Genomic DNA, 24,697 nt, shown 5'->3' on the forward strand with positions numbered 1-24,697 from the left:
AACAAAATGACCTATCCAAATTGACTACTCAGAGATCACTCATAGAAAGCAGAATTATTTATTAGAATCTCCAGAAGCGGACCCCATCCTGGGGGACAGAGCCTTGAAAATGCTTATAGCTTTTGTACAACTCAGACAAAGAACTCCCAAAATCCCACTGTCTATATGTTGTGATTGGTCATAGAAGTCTGTATTCCCCTATTTGGTCAGTGGAATGCAGTAGATAAGGTGATAAACAGTCTTCACATCTATCTAGTACAGGCCTTATCTAAAATGATGTGACTCCAGAGAAGCAGAAACTGAGGCCTATCGGCTTGATCTACTTTAGCTAACAGTCTCTGATCCATATGTGCTTAATCTGTAAGTTCTTCACCTTTTCCCACACATTATAATCTTGTGAAAAAAGGGCATCTCCCATCTGATAAGATCTTTGTCAGTAAAAGAAGTGCAAAATAAAAACTGCAAAACACAAAATCAAATAGTCTGAACTCAGAAGCCCCCACTGGCTTCTTTTTTCCCATTATTTGGAGTAGTCTTGGCTTATATTCTAATCAAGGAAATCTGTCCCAGAAATAAAAGAACAAATTGCCTTTTAAAAGAAGTACTTAAATGCTCATTAAGAGATGGTTTCTGTTTCAGAAGAGGAAGAAAACTTGCAATTTTTTTTAGCTATACCTCTACTTGTTATTATAAAATCTCAAGTCACAGTTAAGGTACAGTTTAAGGCTATATTCAAATGAGGGTGTCTTCACTCAGTTTATCCCATATAGAAGGGGAAGGGAAGCAGTATTACACAAGTGTGTGCACACACACACACACACACAGAGCCTCCATAAGTTTTCATCAAAAACAAGTCATACCAAAGATACCCCAACAATGTTAGGGTGCCCAAGTCAGTGTCACAGGTATGATGAAAGAACTCACAAACTTAGTTTGTCTCCAAATTAAGGAGCAAAGATTTATTATATTGTTAACAGTGGACTAAGTTCCTAAATAATTTAGCAAAGAACCAAGAGTAAGAGATAAATTTATAGGAAAAAAATTAGAGACCAGTTGCTTTGTGCCACTGATATGTTAATTTTATATGCTTACATGTGGGTTTGAAGGGTGATCTGTTCATTATTGTCTCAGGAACTTTGTTATCACTGACCAACTTATCTGATAGCTAGTAACGTTTGTAGAACTATAGCATTTCCTAGGCCAGGGGACCTTAAGGTTATTGACAAACAGGTTATCTGACCTCAGGGTTATTGCTATATTTGCCCTAGAAGCTGAATCCATCAACATTCTTTCCTTTTCCATAAAATTATAAATAGATCAGGAAAATAGAACAATTATAGTTGTCAGAACTAAAAACCATATATGAAAGGTAGAAGTTGTAAAGACAGATCTAAGCTTGATGTCAGTAAAAGTTTTCTAATAATTAGAGATGTCCAAAAGTGAAATGGGCAACTTTAGGTTCCCCTTAATTGGGATCTTCAGTCAGAAGTTCTGTGACCACTTGTCAAGTTTGTTATGAAGATTCCTTTCATATGTGGGTTGACTAAATAGTTCCTCATATTGCTTCTGCCTCTAAATTTTCTGATGCTATCCTCTGTCCTTCAAATGTATTCCTTTTTTACTTCTTCCTTTCAGAGTCTTTATCTTCATGCCTTCAGGTACAGCTTAAAATTTACTTTCTATTCAAAGTCTTTTCTCATTTCTTTAGTTACCAATGCTATCTTCTCAAATTATTCTGTTTTGATTTATATGTATACATGCTGTGTCCCCTGAGTAGAATATAAACTCCTTGAGTTCATTTACTAAATCTATAATTAAGCACATTACTGTAATAAATACTTGATAACTGTTTAATAAATTGAATTTAGCATAATGAAAAAACAAACAAACAAAAAAAAAAAAAAACAAAAGGAAGTTGCTGAAATGGAATGATGTCTCACATATTCACCTTGGAAAAAAGGTAAACAAATAAACTGATGAAGTTAGTTTTCTAATACATCCAAAAGAAAGAAGAAACATTTTAGTTACAGCTGATGTCTCTTCTTAAGTACTCTTAAGCAAAAAAAGAATGCCTTAAAAATACTATATTTGCTACAATGCTGTAAAAGTAGATGACAAACTTGATCCTCCAAACCAAAGCAAGTACAAAGGAAAATAGCATTGAGTTAGTTCATCAGTATTATATGACATTTGACAGACTTTGGCAATAAAAAGTGAGCTTAATTCAGAATTGAATAGGAGGAAGATAATAGCTTCACTTTTTGATTATCCTAAACAACTTCCTGACATAAAAATCCATCTTTTTAACATCAGTACTCTTCTGATGATGTTTTATGGCTAAAAGTCATGGAATATCACCTTCTGAAAAGAATTAAAATTCTTGTTGATGCAAAAGGCAATGGAAAAATTTCTGATAAGTGCAGCTAGGGTGCAGCAAATTGATTATGATAATTTGTATGCAAGAAGTAGCAAAAAAGATAGCTGCCAATATACAAAAATATTGTCTCCGATATGTATTCATTCATTCATGTATATATATTTTTTTCCTTGAAAGTTTAAGGGGCTTTCCCTCCTCCTCCCCATTTTTTGTCTACAGAGCTTTTCAGTAACAAATTTACATACAATTATACTTTGCATTATTCAAAATTGGAAGGTCTCAGACAGATTAGAGTGAATACAGAAGAATGATCTACTGGGTGAAAGGATTATTAGCCTGAAAGAGAGAAGATGAAAAGTTAGAGGAGAGTTTCATTTGAATGAATTCTGTTCTAGAGTGAAGAGATTCGTAGTTCTTGGGCTAAGAGAGCAGAATTTGTTGGGAGGTATATTTAGGTTCAATTAAAGAGAAATTTCCTAAAAGTTAGGACTATGCAAAAGACAATGTAATGGACTACCTTAGGAAGAGGCAATGGCATCCTCTTACAGATGTTCCAACAGAGGCTGGATGATGACTCAGTAGTGATGTTTTAGAGGTAATTCTTAAATAGGAACAGTTGGTTTCTGAGGTCCTTTCCATCTCTTTAATTCTATATTTATGATGAAATGCAAGAATTGAGGGTAAGAGATACCCTAAGAGCAATAGGATCCCTTTGGCCAGTTGCGCAGGTTTTGTGAAAGAATTTGCAAACCCCAATAAATACCGGCATGAAGTTTGTGGCAAAGAATGGATTTATTTCTGCTAAGAAAGCAATAAACTAAGAAGGCAGCTTTCTTAAGGAGAAAAAACCTGTTAGGACCTCTGCAAAAGATGGTATAACACACCCTTGATTATATTGGGTTAATCTTGGCCTGGGGCTGGGGAGCAGTTTGAGCCACTCCATGGAGGATGTTGACTATGCCCCAGGCCAAGATTTCCAATTGACTGAGATTACTTATCTGGGAATTATCTGGGAAGGGTGCTGGGAGAGTTTTGAGAGTCAGGAACACCCTTCCCCCCCACGAGGACACGGTTTACATCACTTACACTTCACTTCTGTTAGGAATATTTTCTGTCAGAAAGATTTCTGAATTAATTCACGTGAATTATAACAGAATATTCAGAATGTTCACCTGAATGGTTATTGGTAGAGTAGATAGGGCTAGAAAACCAGGTCTTTGGGTATATAGCTGTTGTTCAGTCTTATCCATATCTCCAAGACTCCATTTTGAGGTTTTCTTGGTAAAGATACTAGAGTCATTTGCCATTTCTTTCACAAGCTCATTTTACACATGAGGAAACTGAGACAAACAGGTTAAATGACTTATCCAGTGTCATACAGCTAGTAAATGTCTTGAGGCCAGATTTGAACTCAAAAAGATAAATCCTGCCGACTCCAGACCCACTGCCAGCTCTACCTTGTGGGTATCTGGTATTAACTGTGAAAAATACAGCATGAGTACTGAGAGTTAATGTTACACTTGAAGTAATTACTTGTGTGAATAGAATTATTAGAATAGGATAGAACCACATAAAAATAGAATTTGTGGGTGTGTTCTGGTTCATGTCCTTGGAAGTTTGTTAGGATATTAGGTTCAGATCCCCAGAAATTTGTGCATGATTCTTAGAGAGAATTATGTTTGCCCCTAGGGTACATTTTTGCTTGTAGGAGAATTAGGATTAGATCACAATGAGGAAACAGGTATTTCCAGCTGATGTAGCCAGCCAGTAATTGTGAGTGAATATTCTGTCCTCCTACTGGCATTACAGAGTGATTCTAGAATTGTGCACAATATTGGTAATCCCTAACAAAGGCTATATTTGGGTGGTTCAGTTCTGACCATTATCATTAATCTCCATATAACATAGAAGATTATAGGTAGACCTGAAGCCAACATCAGAGTGTGAGTGTGGAGCACATGGAGGGAGTGGCAACATTGATGAAATAACAGATCAGTTGAAATGCTTAAGTATAACTCTGGCAATGGAAGAGACTAACCCTAATAGTACAACTGAATCAGGTCAGGAAACTAGGAAGGAGCTTAGAGAAGACCTAACCCCTGGAATTATAGATAAGGAAATGGAAGTTCATAAAATTTAAATGAGCTCAGGCTCACTGGCTCACTCTTTTTCTCTTACTCTCTCTCTATACACATGTATGATGAGGTATGAGAAGTGAGAGATCCCCTAATAGCAATGGGATCCCCTTGGCTGATGACTGGGGAGCAGTTTGAGTGACTATGCCCCAGGCTGAGATTTCCAACTGAATGAGATTACTTATCTGGGAGTTATCTGGGAAGGGTGTACCCTTCCTCTAAAGGTTCCTTTCTAACCCCCCCCCAAAAAAGGAGGCAGTTTACATTAGGCCTCCCCCAAAATTAAAGGGGGCACAATTTACACCACATTCATATACATACACACATCTATATATTCCTACTTAGTAGCAGAGCTGAAATTAGAATTTGTCTTCTTGATTTAGCCTGTCCCGTTATTTTTACTCCAGTTAATTGTCACACTGTCAGAGGGTGGAGTTTTAAAACTCCCAAATAGCATTAATTATAAGCCCAAGGAATTTTACTTCTAATAACAAATTCTATTAACCAAGTTTCAGACATATCCTAAACAGATATTTACCATAACTTTATATTTATGACAGTAAGAATTTCTCATTAAGTTCACTTCTTTCATATCTAAATAGATGTTCCTATAAGTGAACATTATATACAAATCAGTTTGCTTTTAAAAATACCCAATACATGGACAAATATTCCAAATTACATATTGTCCATAACAGAAACATTTTCAAAAGGACAAAAAATATATTTTCAGAGGCTCTTCAAATGACCTTAGAATATCCTATACAGATATCACATAAAAGAATCCAAGAGATTCTTAAAAATATTAAACTTTTAGAAATACCATAACCTAATATTGATAACAGTAATAAATTTGTTTCAGTAAATTCACAAGTTATTTTTCATATTTAACAGAAACCCTTTCAAAAGGACAAGGAAAAAGACTTATTTTCAGAAGCCCTTTAAATGATGGGCATAATCTCCGGATACAGTCAAATTTATACAGAATACCCAATTCTATAGAAAAAAAAAAATTTGAAAGATTCTTTAAAATATCCTTTAAACCTTTAGAAACAGCCCTACCAAATTATAGATCAATTAACTTAAAATCGGGCCTATCTCTTGAAATCTTCTGCAGAAAGAGACTTGAACACACTTAGTGTGTGTTTTAGGGTTGGAATTCCACGTGGCTGCCCTTTCTCCTCCCCCCACTTCACCTCCCAAGAGGAAGGGAGAAGGGAAGGGGAGTTAAACTGCCCTCCAGGCTTCATTGGGCAGTCCTAGCTGGAGTAGCAGAGAGCAGTGGGGGTGAGTTAATCTTCACATTTGAAGACAAACTATCCTTACTTCACTCAACATTTAAAATAGCAGAAAGTAGTGGGGTGGGGGTGGGTTCCCCTAAACTCCACCTTGGCCAGTGTTGAAGCCTTTAGAAAAGTCAGACCCTATTTGGATATAGGTGACCCCTTTCAAGTAAGTTAACAGAACTTCTACCCAGCAAGTTCTTAAAATCTTACATTTAAAGATAACTAAATCCAGCCTGCATAGGCAACTGTAATTTTAAACTCATCCTAAAATTTCTAATCAGATGTTTTCTCCAGCCAGAGTTCAAAGCAATTAGCATAAACTCCTTTTGTTCTCCAGAGGCCTTATCTAGCTAGGGTAACTCAATTCAAGCCACGCCTGATTAAATTATCTGAGTGCCAGTTTTTAAACTTAAAAATTATACTAAGTACAATTGCAACATTAAAACAGCCAATTCCCAAATTTCTTAATTTAGCAGAACTCTGAACCAAACAAGTGACAGACAAAAAAGTCACATGGACATGACTGAGCAGTTATAACATAAAACAAAACACTTAACACAGACCAGGGGCTATCTGGAAATTTTAGAATAGTCCTGAGGAAGTTGTCTTCCTTCCCTTCCAGAATCCATTAAAGTTTTGTTTTGTTTTTTAAGCCCGATGGTGTCTTAAAAAAAGACACCCAGACTTATACTCTGGAATGCCCAGAGTTGTACCAACTGGCACACAGAACCAGATGTGTCTTTAGCTACCAGGTAGGAACCCTGCGTTCAGGGACCCCACTCCCAGAATTTATGCCCGTCAGCATTTCATAATCCAGGTGCTAGCACAGACAGACAGAACAGAACAGGTCTTAAGACTTAACCAGAAAGCACCCAAAGGGTACTCAGACAAACTTACTCTCTTGTGGCAGAAATGGAGTGTCCACCATAAGGCAGTTGTGATTGGAAACTGCTCTTTCCTGGCTCTGGAAAAAAATGCAGGGGGCTAGCCTCTCCAGGCCAAGAATTCAGGTCCCCAGCCACCCTGAGGCCCAAGGAAGGAGACCCAAAGATCTCTGGTCTCTAATCCTGCTCATTTTCTAACATCTCAGTGGGACTTCCAAAACGCAGTGCCAGAGAAACTGAGGCAGGATAAAGATTAGAGAGTATTTAATAATTTATTTAAAGGGAGAGATTTACTGGTTCCAAATGAATCCATGTTTGGTCCCAGGGCTGAATGAGATTATTGTTTCCAAGAATCCAGCAAACAATCTGAGTTCTCAATGACATATACACATGGCTCAGACTGGGGGGGAAGGGGGAAAATGAGTCAGGGTGCTGAGAATGGGAACAAGACTCTGACAGGGTGAGGTGAGCCTCTGGAGATGGATGACATAATCAGGGGCAGGAACCCCGGAGATGAGGAGAGGCATTCTGATATTCTGAAACATAAGATCTTTTATCTTTAGCAAATATTCTAATAAAAAGGGAGGGGAGGTTTTGCAGGACTGAGCTTTGAGCTGATTATTATAACCGAAGCAGAACAATTAGAGAAACAGAAAAACTGAGTCAGAACAGGGTCAGAATAATTATGGAAACAGAACTGTGGCATAACATTTTCTATTACACCTAATTATAAGTTTGCTTATTTTTTTCCTTTCTTAAAAACACAAATTAACATCCATTTTTAAAATTTAAAACATACATTGGATACTCTTGTCCACAGTGAGAAGGAAAAAAGCTTTTTGATTCATCAAAATATAGATCATTAGTGGAAAAAGCGCCCTGACTTCAGATATTGCCTGCCATACTTTCTATCTGACCTTGGACAACAAGTGACTTAATATCACTAAACTTCTGATCTCTGAAATAAGGGGGAAGAGGACTAGATGACTCCTGATTTCATTCCAGTTCTCAATCCCATTATTCTATACTATGCCTGCTTCACCATTTTTTTGAATTAGAGTCGTTCTCAGATGCAGCCCCTGAGGATGTTTATGCCGCCCTGGGGTTATGGCAAATGGGCTGAGGGTGAGCTTTTGTTTTTACTATAGTCCGGCCCTCCCACAGTCTGAGGGACAGTGAACTGGCCCCTATTTAAAAAGTTTGAGGACTGAGAGACTGAGGCTGGGCCTTGGATTTCATTGCTATAGTGAATTCCCATTCTCAGTGCAGATCAGCACCTTTTCTGCAATTTCATAGTTTTAGCAACTTGCCTAGCAACACCCATGTCCAGCTCTTAAAACCATCTGTACCTATGACTGCCTGTGGGCCACATAGCAATTTAATTTTAAAATGTAATATTATTGTTTTATTATATTTTTATTTATCTTGTTAAATACTTAGCAATTGTGTTTTAATCTATTTTGGCTACCTTAGAACGTGTTGTAAGCCACAGGAGGAATGTGGGTAAGTGGAAACTTGAAACCTCTGATTTGGTACATTGAGAGATGTACATTGAGAGATGGAGTGACTTGTCCAGGGTTACCCTACCTGTTCATGTCAAATCTTCCTGGTACTTATAATGGTTTTCCATCTCCTATACCATGCTGATTCTCTTCCATGTACAAAATTGTGCTAAATGTAATTAGTTTTTCTCTAGTTTATCTATTTGATATAACCAGTGACAATCTCTTAAATTTATTTTCATAGGGCATTCAACTCTGATTTAAAGACATAATGTGATAAATGATTTTGTTTTGTTTTGATGCTTTTTATTTTTTTATTTATTTTTTAATTATTATTATTATTTTGCTGAGGCAATTGGGATTAAGTGACTTGCCCAGGGTCACACAGCTAGGAAGTGTTAAATGTCTGAGATCACATTTGAACTTGGGTCCTCCTGAATTCAGGACTGGTGCTCTATCCACTGCGCCACCTAGCTGCCCCTGTTTTGATGCTTTTTAAAAATGAAAATTCTATCATTTAGATTTTGAAATGATTTGTTTAAAACCATTTTTTCATATTGTTATAAGAATTATAAGGTCCTTTATATTTGTAAATGACTTTGTCCTGTCAAAAATACAAAAATAATGTATGTTCATTCATATATTATTTATTTGACTTATTTATAGATTTATTTAAGGCTTATAAACCAGTGATGTAATAGCTGTTATTTTATGTATTTATTTTATTTATTTACAATCTAGCTTTAATATTGGCCTATAAATTATAATTTTCCTACAATTATAAAATTTTGTAATTAAGGTAACTGCAAAATAATGTTATCAAAATATTATTTTGATCAACTTAGTTTTAAAATGTAATATTATTGTTTTATATTTTTTCTTGTTAAATACTTAGCAATTTTTTTTTAGCTTTTTTCATATCTTTTCTTTTTTTATTATAGCTTTTTATTGACAAAAACATATGCATGGGTAAATTTTCAACATTGACCTTACAAAAACTTCTATTCCAACTTTTCCCCTTCTACCCTCCAGCCCCTCCCTAAGATGGCAGATAGTCCCATACATGCTAAATATGCTAAAGTATATGTTAAATACAACATATATATATATATATATATATATATATATATATATATATATATATATATATATATATATATATATATATATATATATACATATTTATACAGTTGTCTTGCTACACAAGAAAAATCGGATTTAGAAAAATTTAGAAAAAATTAGAAAAATTCAAGCAAACAATATCAGAAATAGTGGAAATGTTATATTGTAGTTCATACTCATTTCCCAGAGTTCTTTCTCTGGGTGTAGCTGGTTCAATTCATTACTGCTCTATTGGAACTGATTTGGTTCATCTCGTTGTTGAAAATGGCCACATCCATCAGAACTGAACATCATATAGTATTGTTGTTGAAGTATTCAATGATCTCCTGGTCCTGCTCATTTCACTCAGCATCAGTTCGTGTAAGTCTCTCCAGCTTTCTGAAATCATCCTGTTGGTCATTTCTTATAGAACAATAATATTCCATAACATTCATACACCACAATTTACCCAACCATTCTCCAATTGATGGACATCCATTCAATTTCCAATTTCTAGCTATTACAAAAAGGGCTGCCACAAACTTTTTTTTTTTAATTATAATCTATTTTGTCTGACTTAGAGAGTGTTGTAAGCCACAGGTGATATCATTTTAATGGTATTATTTAATAAAACCCTTTAAGGTTTAAAAAGCATTTAAAAATATTAACTGATTTTATCCTTATAATAATCATTAGAGGTAGGTTCTATTTTTATCTTTATTTTACAAATGGCAATATTAAGGTAAACAGGTTAAATGAATTTCCCAGGGTCACATGCTACACATGTGACTAGCTTACACAGGTAGTAAGTATCTGAAGCTGCATTTGAACTTGGGTCTTCCTGACTCGAGATCTAGCATACTATTCACTGGACCATCCATAGGTATGATTAAAAGTGTCTATGAATTTATTTGCATTTCTTTCCTCTTTGTCCCACATGATTCCATTTGAGATACAATATTAAAAATAGAAAATTGAATTTATCATAATTTTTTCTTTTTTTTCAGAATTGGGTCAAGGAAAAAGCTACTGGTATAGACTCCGGTTTTTGGACACCTGTGAATTTATTATCGAGCTCTTTTCCAAATCATTTTTCTGTAAATATTTCTTTCTACCTGCTCTTGAGTTGACACATGACCCAGTAGCAAATGTGAGGTATGGCACCAATCCAGTGAAATGTTGTATAACAAATTAATTTCCTAAGCACTCTCAAGTTGGTTCAAGAACAACTCTTCTTCTGTATTAAGGGAGGAGTTTGTTGGATTCTGAAATCATTATTGACCTTAACTGATAAGTGTCATTAGGATTTGTATTCCTCTGACATAGCCCCAAATTTGGAGGACAACAAGAGAAAGATAGCAATTTATCAAAAATGGATGTGTAGCTTTTCCTTTCTCCTTTGGTTCAGCAAAGTTGCAGCAGAAAAGGGTTGTTCTAACCATCTGTTCTGATGTAGTCTCTCTACTGAAACTGCTTCAAAACTGTGTGGTTGACTTTCAAATTTTTTTATCTCATTTGTGGACAAAACAAGTGAATTCCTCATCTTTTCTTACATTTAATTGCCTTGCCACACAACATATAGTTGATAAATATTTGCTGATTTTGACAAAATATTGAGATCTAAATAGAATGTGCCTGAAAATAGAAATATAAAGTAAGGTAAAAAATAAACATTTTTAAAAAAAGTGTATTGTTTCTTTCTTTTTTGGGGAAGGAAGGAGGCAAATTAGGCTTAAATCACTTTCCTAGGGTCAAGTAACTAATAAGTGTGTGTCTGAGGCCAAATTTGAATTCAGGTCTTCTTGACTCCAAAGCCAGTGTTGTATCCAGTGCTACTTAGCTGCTCCATTGTATCAGTTCTTAATATTTTTGGTAGGGAGCACTGTTTGTAGGGAATTTTATACTCATACAGCCCCATTATTTCCTTTCTTCAAATAATAAAAGCTTGTTCATTTGAAGTTGTTCCAGGCTCTATGTCCAGTGTTCTGCACTAGGCATTTAGATTTCTGAAGAAAGATTTGGCCTGGCATGTGCTGCCAAGAATAAAGGGGCTTTCATATCTGACAGCACTCTCTTTATATGAATTTTGCATCTCTTTTAAGTTTTGTTAACATAAACTTCAACTCCAAAAGCATTATGACATTTTTTGTATCTTTGGTCAGAAAAAGTTGGCAGGCTGACTGTTCTGTGAAAATGTGCCAAAAGGAATTATAGAGGAAATCAGAGAAATTTAAAACTTCATTTTGTTTAAGATCCATATAAGAATTCTTTAAGCACACCAATTTATGGTTATTTTCTTATTAGAATCAGGAATGGCTCTGTAGAAGAGTTTAAATGCTATTCCTCTTTTCTATAGAATGAAACTCTGCTACCTTTTGCCCAAAGTGAAATCTACTCTCAAGATTCCTGCGGACAAACATTTACTTCAGCAGTTAGAATTGTGTGTAAGAAAACTCCTCTGTCAAGAAAAAGATAAAGATGTTCTGGCTATTGTAAAACGAGTAAGTATAAGTTTCATAAAATGATGTTTATGACTCTTTTGGTAAATTGGGGGGCATGACAACAGGCCTAACAGTTGCTCAGAAAATAAAAAAGATTCTGTAACTTCCCCAGGCTCACACCACTGGGATATGGGGGAAAAGGGATTTGGACAAAAGTTTTCCTGATCTTGAAGCCAGCTTTTTATCTCCAAGGCACTAAACCTCTCGAGAGGATTAAAGGATGATCATTACTTCACTGCTCTGGCTCTTGGGGTTAAAAAAAATTCATGTAAATGCTTTATTTAAAGAATAGGAATTAAAAAACATCCTACATCAGTGTATGTAATTTTTTATCTAAAGGAATTAAAATGTCTTGATATAAACTGATATAAACTTGACATAAATCCACTAGTGGATGGACATAGCTTACTAAGACTTCAGAATAAAACATTATTGAATTCAAGTGAATAAAAAGCTTTTGTTCATGAAATTAGCATCTATTTCATAAAACATTGAAGCTGGAAGGGTCCTTAATGATCTAAGCCACTCTTACCATTTTACAAATAAAGAAACTGAAGCCAAAAATGGTTAAAGGATTTGACAAAGTATACACATCATTTACTGACAGAAGCAGGCAACTAGATCCAGGTCTCCTTACTCTCAATTCAGTGCCCATTCCACTGTGCAACATGACTTCCTGCTTTTAAATATATATATGTGTGTGTGTGTGTGTGTGTGTGTGTGTGTGTGTGTGTGTGTATCACTCCTAAATAATTCTCTTAATGGGGTGGAGCAAGGAGATAAGGAAATAAGGTGGATCATAACTTGATATAAACTTCAAATAATCATGAATCACTTGAATATAATTGATATTTTTATGAAAGTCATAGTAAACCTATTTTTGTGAATTTGATTTGGAATATAAAGAAATATAGTTGGTTTCTTATCATTAATTTGATAGAATATTATTTTAAATTTATTGACTGATAATGACTTAGATTTAGAGCCAGGAAAAACTGTTCTGTCTCACTGCAAAGGAATTTGCCTTTTAAATAATTTTACCAGTCTTTAAGCATTGGAATACTTAATGGAAGCCTCCAAAGTGTCGGAACCTTTTCATAAGGATAACCAATAAACTGCAAGTAACTCATAACAGATTCTCAATATATCTCTTCTCCTTTAGTTAAAAATTTGGCCTTTTTTATATCATTTGGCTTGACCATACTTGATTTATTTTTGATTCATAGAATTTTAATTCATTGAAATGTAAATTCTTTCAAAATAGCTATAAAACTCTCAAGCAGTAGTATATATACCTAAATATAAACTTTTTAAAAATTTTACTATCCCCAGAATATCCAACCTTGGCTTCTTACAGATGTTCATGATGGCAAATGGCTAAAGAATTATGTAGGAGCACCGATGTGGATGGGGAAGTTAGTTTCTGCAGTGAAAAAATTATCGCCCAAGAGATTAATACAAGCTGAAAATTCAAAGAGGTTTAACAAAGATTTCATAGATTTTTGGATGATGGTCATATAATGGATTATCAAAGGTTTCTAAGTGACATCCCATGAACAATTCTAATCCTAAAATTGATGTTAAGGAGGGGATCATGCCTTAAAGCACATCACTCACATAAAGCTTTTTCAAAATCTTGAAATCAGGGGGCACCTAGGTGGTGCAGTGGATAGAGCACCAGCCCTGAATTCAGGATGACCCAGAGTTCAAATCTGGTCTCAGACACTTAACACTTCCTAGCTGTGTGACCCTGGGCAAGTCACTTAACCCCAGCCTCAAGGGGGGGGGGGGATCTTGAAATCAGAAAAATCTCCCTTTTTACCACAATCTCTTGTCCTATGACCTCTTCCTGTTCCTTTTTCCTTTCACATCAGTCCCTTGACTCTTTTCTTTTAGCTTATCAACTCTGCCCTGGTCTCTCTTTCCTCCATATTTAATCTTAACACCATGATCAGCCATTTCTGTTTGCCTTCTCCTCTGAATTTGTATTGCCCATTCCCCAACCTCCCACTTGACTTTCCACTTCTGACCTTCAGCCTTCAATATTGAGCCATTTGAAGTGCAAAGGACTCAACTAGACCCTTAACCACAGGACAGCAAATGTTTTGTTTCTCTTAGGATTCTTGATCTCTCTTGTAGCCTTCAGCACTGTCAGTCACCCTCTTCTTGATATTCTTTTCTCTGGAGATTTTCATGACACTGTTCTCTCTTGGTTCTGCTTCTACCAGTGTAGAATTAATTCTCCTTCTGAGATTCCTCTGATGCTTCTTCATTCAGGAAATTCCTGCTAACCATAGGTATCCCACAGAGCTCTCTCCTGATCTAATCTCTTCTCTCTATACATTATTCACTTTGTGATCTGATCATCTTTCATGGATTAATTTACCATCTTTCTACTCTCTACATCTACCATCTCATTTACCATTACTCTACTTGAGTAATTCTCAAATTACTTATCCAACCATGACCTCTTTTCTGACTTCTAGTCTTGCATCTCCAGCTGTCTATTAGACATCTCAAACTGGGTGTCCTGTATTCATTTTAATATAGCACTTATAAAACTGAACTCATCTTCTTCTTCCCTCTTTCCCTTGCTCCAAACTTCCCTATTACTTTTGAAGGCACTACTGACCTTCCAGTCACTGAGGCTCACAACTAAGATGTCATCTTGGACTCCTCATTCTCTGTCTGTCTCTCAGTGCGCATACACACAGACAGACACAGGCACAGACACACACTCTGCCTATCAATTTTACTTTTGTAGCTGCAATCCCCCATTCTACAAGAATCTTTTCCCAGTCTTCATTAATTGTAGTGCCTTCCCTCTTATTTATCCTGTTAGCTTGTTTGTATAAGTTTGTTTCTTTGTTGTCTCCCCAGTTAGACTCAGAGCCCTTTGAGAGAAAAGTTCTTTCATTGTATCCTCAGCACTTAGCCTGGTTCCTCACACATATTAGGTATTTATTGACTGATTTCATTATTTCCAAAACAACTACTACCAACTTTCCATTTTATCTTTGTCAGACTGGTCTGCTTCAGGTTTAGAACTGGAATGAAACAGAACACAAATGAGCATGTAACATTTTTTAAAAAGGAGGTCTGCTGTAGTCATAACAGGGAAAGAATATTAAGGAAGAAATACTGTTGACTCCCTTGAGTACAGCTTCCCTGCTTCTATGTTGGCCATATTGATCTTGAGCTTAGAAGCATGAGGAAGGAGCTCCTGATTCTTCTCATATTAAATCGTATGCTTAGGAATCCAGGAAGATGTCTCAGTGGTTCAAATCTGTAGAAAACAAAATCCTGAACCCCAAATGAGGGTGCAGAATGTAAACAACCTCACCATGAGTGCAGTGAAGCAGTTTAGTCTGCTGTTAGTTCTTGTAGGGAGCAGGGATGAAACTCAAATAAGCTCATACACTTTAGAGACACTTTAGACACTTTTCCCAGTCCCTCCCTCATGTCTGGGTTGATGAGGCCCTTAATATGTCCCTCCCTTGCAACAAAAATTGTATGACTGTTAATATGAACCTTAGCTTATTCTGAGGAAGAGAAATTAATATTTATGAAGCAATTAAGCATGCATACTCTAGCTAAGCTTTGACCTTTGTCCTACTTTCAACTTTTTTTTTTAAACTTCTTAACTAATTTTGTCCAGTTCTACCTAGTTTCAGTTGATTTCAAGAGCTCCTCTGGACTACTTCATCCCTATGGGAATATAACTTCTTATTGTTTCTCCTTATTCTTTTTGACTTCAATTTCCCTTCAGATTTCTCTAGGGCAAGAGAAGAAATCCCCTCCATTGTTCTTGTTTCTTCATTAGGAATAGATTACTCTGTTAATATTGAAGTGAGTTTTTCTAGGCCAAGGTGGTCCCAACAAGTCTTTTTATCAGGTCTTTTAAACAAGAGATTATGCAGTCTCCCACAGCCATTAAAACTCCAGCTACCACAATAGGGATGCAGTATTATTTGGGATAAAAATTCGCAACTACCTCCTATGCTTTTACATGCTGCCCCTTTCTCTGCTAATATATCTAGAGCCATTCTGTGTTTCCAGATCATCTGACCAGTAGAGGTTAATTGTTCTGTTATTCCCTTTATTTAATCTCTGTTATAATGATTTTGTTGATTTTAATAGATTATAATTAATTGAATCCATATTTTTGTTAATAGTGCCCACCAGAATGGATCTGATTTCTTAAATTCATTAGATTTTCCCCTTGGTACTCCTATACTATCTGAATAAATTTTCATCAAATGATTCATATGGTGAACTTCTCTTATTCCTTCTGAAACTGATTATTTGACTCTCACTTCCTTTCTCAGATGCCAGGGTGAAAGGACTAGCCAATTGGACTGGTGCACAGGCGTTACCCAGTCCCCAGGCAGATTAGGACAGAAAGTGTTTCTTTCACAGTTCCCCCAGAGGTCAGCTCGAACTATATTCATTATATCCATCTCTGAGAAATTGCCAGAGTTATCTCCACTTACATTGCAGCTTTGAATACATGTAGATAAGGTCTCTAGGTCTTGGAATCCCTCACCCTGTCATGAGAGACAAACCAAATGATTTCCTGAACCTGGACAAGAGACTGGTATAGACTTAGTGTTCCCCTTCTTCCCAGAAAGGAATAGGTAGGACTAAGCACTGCCACCCTTTTCAGGGGGATTACCCTGGAATGGAAGGACCATGCACTTGAATTCACTTTCATATTTCTCCATGCCTAAGGGAAATGGTACTATCTGGACAGGGGGGTGACTAGTTGCTTAAGCATAGAACAGTATATTTTACCCATTCTACCCAGGCATTGGTATTTCCATATCCTGTTTCTGTCTTCATCCTTAACCTCAATAACTTCCACAACTTTAGGGTTATGGAGATTCCCATTCCTTTATTGGAGGTACTATGGTTGTTGAATTGTGGTCCCTTTTCACCCGTAGTTTAGGAACTTTGATGCCAAGTCTCCCTTAGGATGCTATACCGGTCACATCTATCTCAAAACCATAGGTCTAATCTATCCCTTGATTGGCATTTTGGATAGTCAGAATTACACCATTACACTTGAGTTTTTGACAAATAGGCTTAGGTGTCTCCCTTTAAATATACTTAACCTTGCAGTCAATTCTGATTTCTTGTACCTAGATTCCAACTCCCTTTAAGTTATAGTAAATCAAACATTATCCCATTGTAGACACAGAATTCTAACAAACTCACTTTCTCAGGGCATAAACATTTATCATAACTGCTGAATTGCCTTCGACTAATCAAATCTCCACATTTTATAATTTGGCAGGCCTCAAACTGAATTGTCTGGGGATTTGTTTTTTCAATTATATTTATCCATATTTTAACTGGGTATCTTCATCCCTTTTAGTCATAAACATTTTTGAAGTGGGGAGAAGCTATTATAACTATGTATTAAGTTCATCAGTAGCAACAGTCTCCCATAAGCTTCCTGATCATTCCAGTATATTAATGTTTCTCATCCTGAAGGTTCCTGTACACACAGGGGTCATTAACACATGCATTCTTGTAGGTCCTCTGAACAAGGCTGCCTCCTCAATCTTCTCGTCTGCTAATATATTTTCCTTCACCTCAACTACCTTTTCTCCCTAGTATCCACTCACATGTACTATGGCAATCTCATTTGGTAACAATAAGCTATCTAGCACCTGTTTTACCAATTCCCCTTATATTAATTTCTTCTCTTTTCTGTTTTTCATTCCTCTATCAAATTAAATGGTATTTTTTAGCAACCCTTTTTAAAGTAAAGAGGCAGGATTGATACAGAATTCAGTCACTAATATTAAATCATCTTTTTTCCCATTAACACTGAAATGGAGGGACACTAACCCCTGTCCTGCACTCCTGAAATCATCTCTTTGTTTGAACTCCTACTGTAGTCAGAACTGTCACCAGCTTTTCTCTCTCTAATGCAGGTGGTATTTTCTGTTTCCTGTTGTGGGCACACTTGGCTCCCAGATGTGCTGTCTTAAACCTTATCTATCACCAAAGACCTTGAAAGCTTGATAAGCATAAAGCTTAAAGAAATATTGTCTCCTTGTTAACTTTTGCCATCTGTCTGGGAATGGAACTTTTAATGTGATAAATGTTTTGGAACATTCTTGTGGTTTTTTCCTATAAATATGTATTCCTGAAACTGCTCAGTGCTGATTCCCCAAGTCTTTTACTTGTGGGCTCAGTCACTGGCCAACAATTAACACTCTTAAATTTACATTATTTTGGCTGTCCTGTATTTTCTCTCACCTGGGTATTTCAATACAACCTCAAATTTTAATACTTGTTAATTCCCTTTTAATTTTGTCAGGAAGGGTACTTCTACAATTCCCTTAATTCTTTCAGCATTTGTTTTCCTCTTCCCCTATGAAATTCTCCTTCTGCCTGACTCTCCTCTTATATTGTAATAAAACCTTTTTTTCTCTAGGAAATTTAATAGAGCATTTATTACTTCTCTTAGCTTATTTTTCTCTTCTCCTGATATCAACAGGTCATTCACATATTGCAGTAAAGTTATTCCTTTTAGAACTGGGAATTTTTCTAACAATTGTTCTAAAAGTCATCTAAATAGATTTGGAGACTAATCTTTAGATAAAACAGTCCGTGTAAATTGTTGCAGACCTTTTTTTCGGCTATGGAAATAGGAAATATAACTCTTTACTGTTTCTCACATGCCTTCATCCTATGGGCCAGTAAAATTTCAAGGATAGTTTTAATACATTTTAAAAGAAAACTAGCGTACTCTATATGGAATAGGACCTTATATTATTCCTACTATGTTCCTCAAACAAGTACAAAATATTTCTCTATTCTTTATGCACTCATATGAAGTCATCTAACATGATCTCTCTCAATTCTTTACAAGATAATCTACATTCACTACACTTTACTACATTCACTCATCACCCCTCATCCTTCAAGTTCCTAAAGGTTCCTATTTCTAGCACTCCACTGAATAGATCTCTTTATTGCTTAATCCAATGAGCTTCCTTGTATCTTAATGTTCCTTATTAAAGTCCTCTGGCATTTAAAGTTCTTTATATTCTTTCCTACTTTTCCAGAAGTCTTCTAATACTCTGTGCTGCACTCTGCAGTCTGGCTCCTCTGGCCCACTTGCAGTTTCTCAAACACAACAACTCCATTTCTATATGTCACCCAGGCCTAGAATAATTTGCCTCCTCACCTCCACTTTTAATTTCCTTGGATTCCTTCAAAGCTGACCTTCTTCAGGAGGTCATTCTTAATCTCTGCAGATGCTAGGCCTTTTCTATTTGAGATTACTTTCTGTCTACTCTGTATGTCTTGTATTTACCTAGATATATACATGTTGTCCTACCCTTTATAGTGTGATTTTGTGGAGATAGAGACCCAGTTTTTCTCTTTGTTTATGTGTACAATGCTTAACAAAATCCCTGACATATAGTAAGTATTTAATAATATATGTGTATAAGCTGACTGTCAAAGGCAAAATTCTGTCCTAGCTAAACTATTGGTCTTTTACAATGTGGTATTTATTATGTTTTGTTTTGTTCTAGTATATTCTGACATGGTAAAAAAAAGAAATTTTCTAGACTGAAGCCCCAAAATTGGTTAAATCTACAACAGTCTTAGCATCCTTATTAGCTTGTCATAAGCTTATAATGTGAAATAGAGCACAAAAAACTATTTTCAATAAAAGAACACAATATAGCTTGGCTTAGGTATCTATAGCCATAAGATAAAAGTTTAATCTTTTATCTGTTGTTTATTAAAATTCAGATTGTTTTGGTTGAGAATTAATAGAATCAGTTAAACTAAATCTACTTATAAGAAATAAAATAAGTAAATAATAGGCATAAAGAATAGGTACAAGATATTATGGAAAATATAAAGTATAGGTATGAGTTAGTTGAGGTAGCTAGAGGTGTTATGGTGGATAAGAGAGCTGGACATAGTGGCAAGTAGACCTGAGTTCAAGTCCTACTTCAGGCAGATCACTTAACCTCTCCCAGCTTCAGTTTCTTCATTTGCAAAATGATAAGAACAGCTACCTTGCAGAATATGAGGTAATGCTTTGCAAACCTTAAAGCAACATTGAAATGCTAGCTACCATCATCATCATCATTATATTTACAGCATATTTACATTGTATTTTTCTTCTATAGGTCAACAGTATATTAAAAGATTATGCTGTGCTGATTTCATAGAATTTTCCAGCTTAGAATTGGAGGGACTTATTAAAGGTCTTTTGCTCCAATTTACCATGATACGGATTTTTTTCTTCAAGTTTTCCTCCTTGTATATTTTTAAGAAATAATTGATTGATTTGAGTTACTATTTTGGAATAAAAAATAGTAATCAAGATTTTAACTTTTTTTTTAGACTGTGTTAGAGTTGGACAGAATGGAAATGTCTATGGATGCTGTAAGTAAACAATTAAATTTGAAAGGAATATTTAAATTTTTTGGTAAACTCATCATTAATGTTTTATAATTTCATTTTAAATTTCAGTTTCAAAAAAGGTTTTATGAAAAAGATTTATTGGATCAAGAGAAAGAAAGAGAAGAGCTCCTTCTTTTGGAAATGGTAGGTTTGGTTTGGTTTTGTTGTTTGCCCACAGATCACAATTATACATTTAGGACTAAATAAATAATAAGAAGAATTCCACCTATTTTTTTCTTAAAAGATTAAAAAGATCTAATGCTTTTTATTAAAGCCTTTCATGAATTAGAAAGCTATCTATCTTTCTCTGATTGTTTTAATTGAATTTGGTGGAAGAAAAGAAGACAAAAGCTTTGGGGAATTCTTACTTTAAGGAATTTCTATTTGTATTTGGTCTTTTCTGTGATATTGAGAAGATTTCTAGACAAAAGTCATAACGCCCCTCTGGTCTTAATGCCCTCTCTATCATGTTGTTAGCTAGTGTGGAAGAAAACAAATCATTTCTATCCAAAACTACAGTACAATTTCCCTTGAGGATATGACTGCTTCACCTGGAATAATCCATTTATCTTATACCCTGCTGTTGCATTAAACTTCCTTTAGCACATACATGAAGTTGATTACAATAACTGCTATGCTCAAAAACTTTCAATGATGGTCCATTTCCTACCAAGTAAAACCACTTTTTTTTTTTAGACTGTTAACAAAGGGCCTCCATAATCTTATTCCAATTATTCTTTCTGACATCAACTCACCTTGCTTTCCTTCCAAGTACCCTGTATTCTATCTAGTCACTGTTTTCCTAAGTAGAACCTGTTATTCTCCTGCCTCCTTGTCTTTGCTCGTGTTGTTACCTTTCTTCTCAGATCTCTTAATTGAAATCATACTCTGCAGACCCCAGTTCAAATATCACTTCTCTCTTGTAGTCTTATCCCCAGACAAAAGCAGTTTCTCCTTCCTGTGAATTATCATAGCATTCTGCAGCTCTTATGTGTTTTAAAGTCATTTTTAATTCTACATATCCATTCAGAAGTAAAGCATGATTTTTCTTCAAAGATGATTTGTGTAAAAACCTCAGCATTATCCCATAATCATTCTTTTAGCGTTTGTTCTTTTTTTCCCCTTTAAAATAGATTTAATGTTAAATTTAGAATTTTTCTTGTTTCTGTCCTTCCATTCACACAATTTCAGGACTTCAGGACATTCAGAATCCCTTAGAGCTTAATAGTAGTTGCAAGGTATTCTTGATTCTGCCTCTAGAATATATTTTATTCATCTCTTCTCTCCAATAATACTTTCCAAAAAATGTTGATTTATTGTTTTTGGTACATCTTCCATGAAAAATCAAAAAGGATTCAAAAATCCTTGTGGCATCATTGAATATGGTTTGAAAATGTGTTTTATGCTTCCAATAAGCATTTCCATTTGTAAGAAATTAAATGTCATTTCTGAAGCTTAAAATCACTTTCATTACAGAAATTTTACGATTTTCTTAAACTGTATTGCCTTACTTATGATTCACAGGAGCAACTAGAAAAAGAGAAGCAGCAGAATGAGGGAAGACCAAGTAGTGATAAAATCTTTGAAAAGAAACGTAAGTTATTTACATTCCTTACTTTCATTGTTTAATGATTGAATTATAAAGAACAATACTCAATTTTTATCTTGATAGGGACTATAAGAATTATTCCTTCTTTTTTTCCTTTAATAATTTGCATGATAGTGTTTCAGAAATTATACTGTTCATAAAATATGTAATTTTAGTTCTCTTTGAAGAAAAGATTGAGGGTGATAAAAACTCTTTTGTTGTTGATGACACTAAGAAAGTTTGACTCAGTCTGTCACTCATTAAATATTTATTGAGAACCTAACTGTGTCAGGCACTGTTCTAAGCATTGATGATACAGAGAAAAGCAAAAGACAGCTCCTGACGTCAAGGAACTTTTAACTTCAAGTCTTATTGGGGAGACCACAAACAAGCTAGATACAAGATAAATAGGAAGTAATTAAAAGAGGGAAGACACCAAAATTAAGAAGAATTGGGAAAAGTTTCCTGTAGAGGATAGGATTTTAGTTGAGACTTAAAAAAAGTCAGGGAAGTCTATAGGCAGAGTAAAGAAAAGAGAGCATTCCAGGCCTGGAGGAAGGCCAGAGAAATTGTTTGGAGCCAAGAGGGGGAGTGTTTTATTCTCCTGAACACCTAGAAGGCCAAGTCCCTGGATTGAATATATTCTTGGAGGGGGTGGTATAAGGTGAAAGAAAACTGAAAAGGTAGGGAAAGTCTAGATTATGAGGGGTTTTGAATGTCAAACATGTCAAAGATAATGAGTTGTTTTAGACATATTAAGTTTATGATGTCTATTGAACATCTTCAGAATGTCTGAAAGGCATTTGGAGATACAAGATTAGAGTTCAGCAAATTTAGGGAAATTTGAGAATCATCAACATAGACAAGGTAATTATATTCTTGGGCATTGCTATAATACAGAGAAAGAAAAAGGCCTAGACAGAACCCAAAGTATACCTGTGACATGGCCTGGATAAGTATCTAGCAAAGAAGACAGAGAAGAAACAGTCAGGTATTAGGGGAACTAGGAGGAATTGAGCACTGAATGATGAATACCAAAGTCTAAAGTATATGAAGTAAGGATATATGAAAAAAAAAATACTGAAATTTAGGCAATATGTAGAAAAAAACAGATTTTGGAATCTCATTTCCTAATGTTATATATGTATGGAGCTTGGTAAGAACTGAGTGATAAAAATAATGACAGCACTTTTAACACAAAATTTTAGGTAGAGACAGTAAAACAACAGCTGTTCTGCCAAAAACCATTCCTATGAGTGTTGCGGGATCATCTTCATGCACCCCCTCTACAAGTAAGGAACAACTTTCTTTTATGTTATTTTGCTCTTTTTATATACATTAATTGTGGTGAAAGAGTTGGCACATACAATTACAAGATGTATTAGAAGATATAACTTTTATATTTTATTAGTTTTCATGTCTTTAATGTAGTGTACAATTGAAATACCTTGTTAGACTGTTTTTCAGTTAGCTTTGTCTGATATAACAACTTAAATAGGTTGTTGTTTTTTTGTTTGTTTTTTTGTAAGTGAAAATTTTTAAAAGCACAGTTTAAAATTTTTATTTTTACTTATTTTCTCTAGGCAAAGAAATTAAAAAATCCAAATTGGTAAGAAGTCAATCCTTCAGTAGTCAAGCTCTTCATCCTAAATATGGCAACTTAGAAAAGTGTACTGGGTATGTCTTAAGTTCTAGTCCTTTACTTGTAAACAATGATTATAAATTTTATTCTCTTGCCCTAATTCATTATTTTTACTTAGATTTCCAAGAAAACAATTACAGAATTGATCATAGGCTCTTTTATTGTTTTTGCTGAATCTTTTTTAGTTGTATCTGACTCTTTATAACCCTGTTTGGAATTTTCTTGGCTAATGTACTGGAGTGGCTTGCCATTTTCTTCACCAACTCATTATATAGATGAGGAAACTTGAGGCAAAAATGGTTATGTGATTTGCCCACACAATTAGTATCTGAGGCCAGATTTGAACTCAGAAAGATGAATCTGCCTAACTGCAGGACTGACAAGCTATCCACTGTGCCACCTAGCTACCCTATTTCCGTTGTATTCAATTCAAAATTATCATTTATATGTAAGGCTTTGTAAAATATACAAAGATAGAAAGATAAGATATGATCCTGAAGTTAAAAAAAAAACAAAACTTACAGCTTAATGGGGGGGAGATACCTACACATATTAATCAAAGGATTTCTGAGCTGGAAGAGATTACAAAGATAATCTAGTATAATCTCTCTTTAAATAATAACCCTCTACAACATATATTGGCAAGGGATCATCCATGCTGTACTTGCTCTACTGAGGTTGAACCCATTGTTTCTAGAGGCCATTCATTCTATTTTTGGATAATTTTAATTACTAGTAAGTTTTTCCTTATGTTAAAGTGAAACCTCTTTACAATGTCCATACATAGCTATGATATAAATAATTTGATATAGAGTAGTGTAAGAAAAGTGAATGCAAAGGAGATGTCCAGAAAAAGTGTTATGAAAAGTTTGAGGCAAGAAGAAATCACCCTTATCTAATAGTAGTCAAAGAAGGCTTCTTGAAAGAGGTGATTCCTAACTTGGGCCTTAAGGAAGTGAATAAGCATACATTCTTATAAAAATATCACTTTAAAAAGGTATTCAGTACATCAATTTTGTGAGACTACTGTCAAAGATGCAGAAGTCCCAGAGCATGGAGGAAGCATCATGTCTTAAAATGGGGTAACAACATGTACAGGAGTCATTACATAACTTTTATTTGGGTAGAAGGAGCTTCATTGATCTAGACATGTAACTGATAAAAGGGACTTAATCTGAAGAAATGAAAATGATTATAGGAATACTTGCCTGTCTTTAAATACCTCCAAGTTGCATAGAA

The 24,697-nt window shown here is 35.0% G+C and overlaps 1 protein-coding gene across 5 annotated transcripts in view; it reads left to right on the forward strand.

Annotated features, from left to right (window-relative positions):
- The window catches only part of PPP4R4 (protein phosphatase 4 regulatory subunit 4), a 126,155-nt gene that overhangs the window by 91,933 nt on the left and 9,525 nt on the right, over window positions 1–24,697 (forward strand). For all 5 annotated transcript variants that reach the window (XM_074289705.1, XM_074289706.1, XM_074289707.1 and 2 more), the window contains 7 exons: window positions 10,293–10,440; window positions 11,642–11,786; window positions 20,169–20,210; window positions 20,298–20,372; window positions 21,753–21,822; window positions 23,025–23,108; window positions 23,400–23,493. In XM_074289705.1, the coding sequence (XP_074145806.1) occupies window positions 10,293–10,440; window positions 11,642–11,786; window positions 20,169–20,210; window positions 20,298–20,372; window positions 21,753–21,822; window positions 23,025–23,108; window positions 23,400–23,493 (658 nt within the window). The remainder of the gene's footprint in view (window positions 1–10,292; window positions 10,441–11,641; window positions 11,787–20,168; window positions 20,211–20,297; window positions 20,373–21,752; window positions 21,823–23,024; window positions 23,109–23,399; window positions 23,494–24,697) is intronic.

This window comes from Sminthopsis crassicaudata, chromosome 2, assembly GCF_048593235.1.
Source record: "Sminthopsis crassicaudata isolate SCR6 chromosome 2, ASM4859323v1, whole genome shotgun sequence".
NCBI classification, from domain to species: Eukaryota; Metazoa; Chordata; class Mammalia; order Dasyuromorphia; family Dasyuridae; genus Sminthopsis; species Sminthopsis crassicaudata.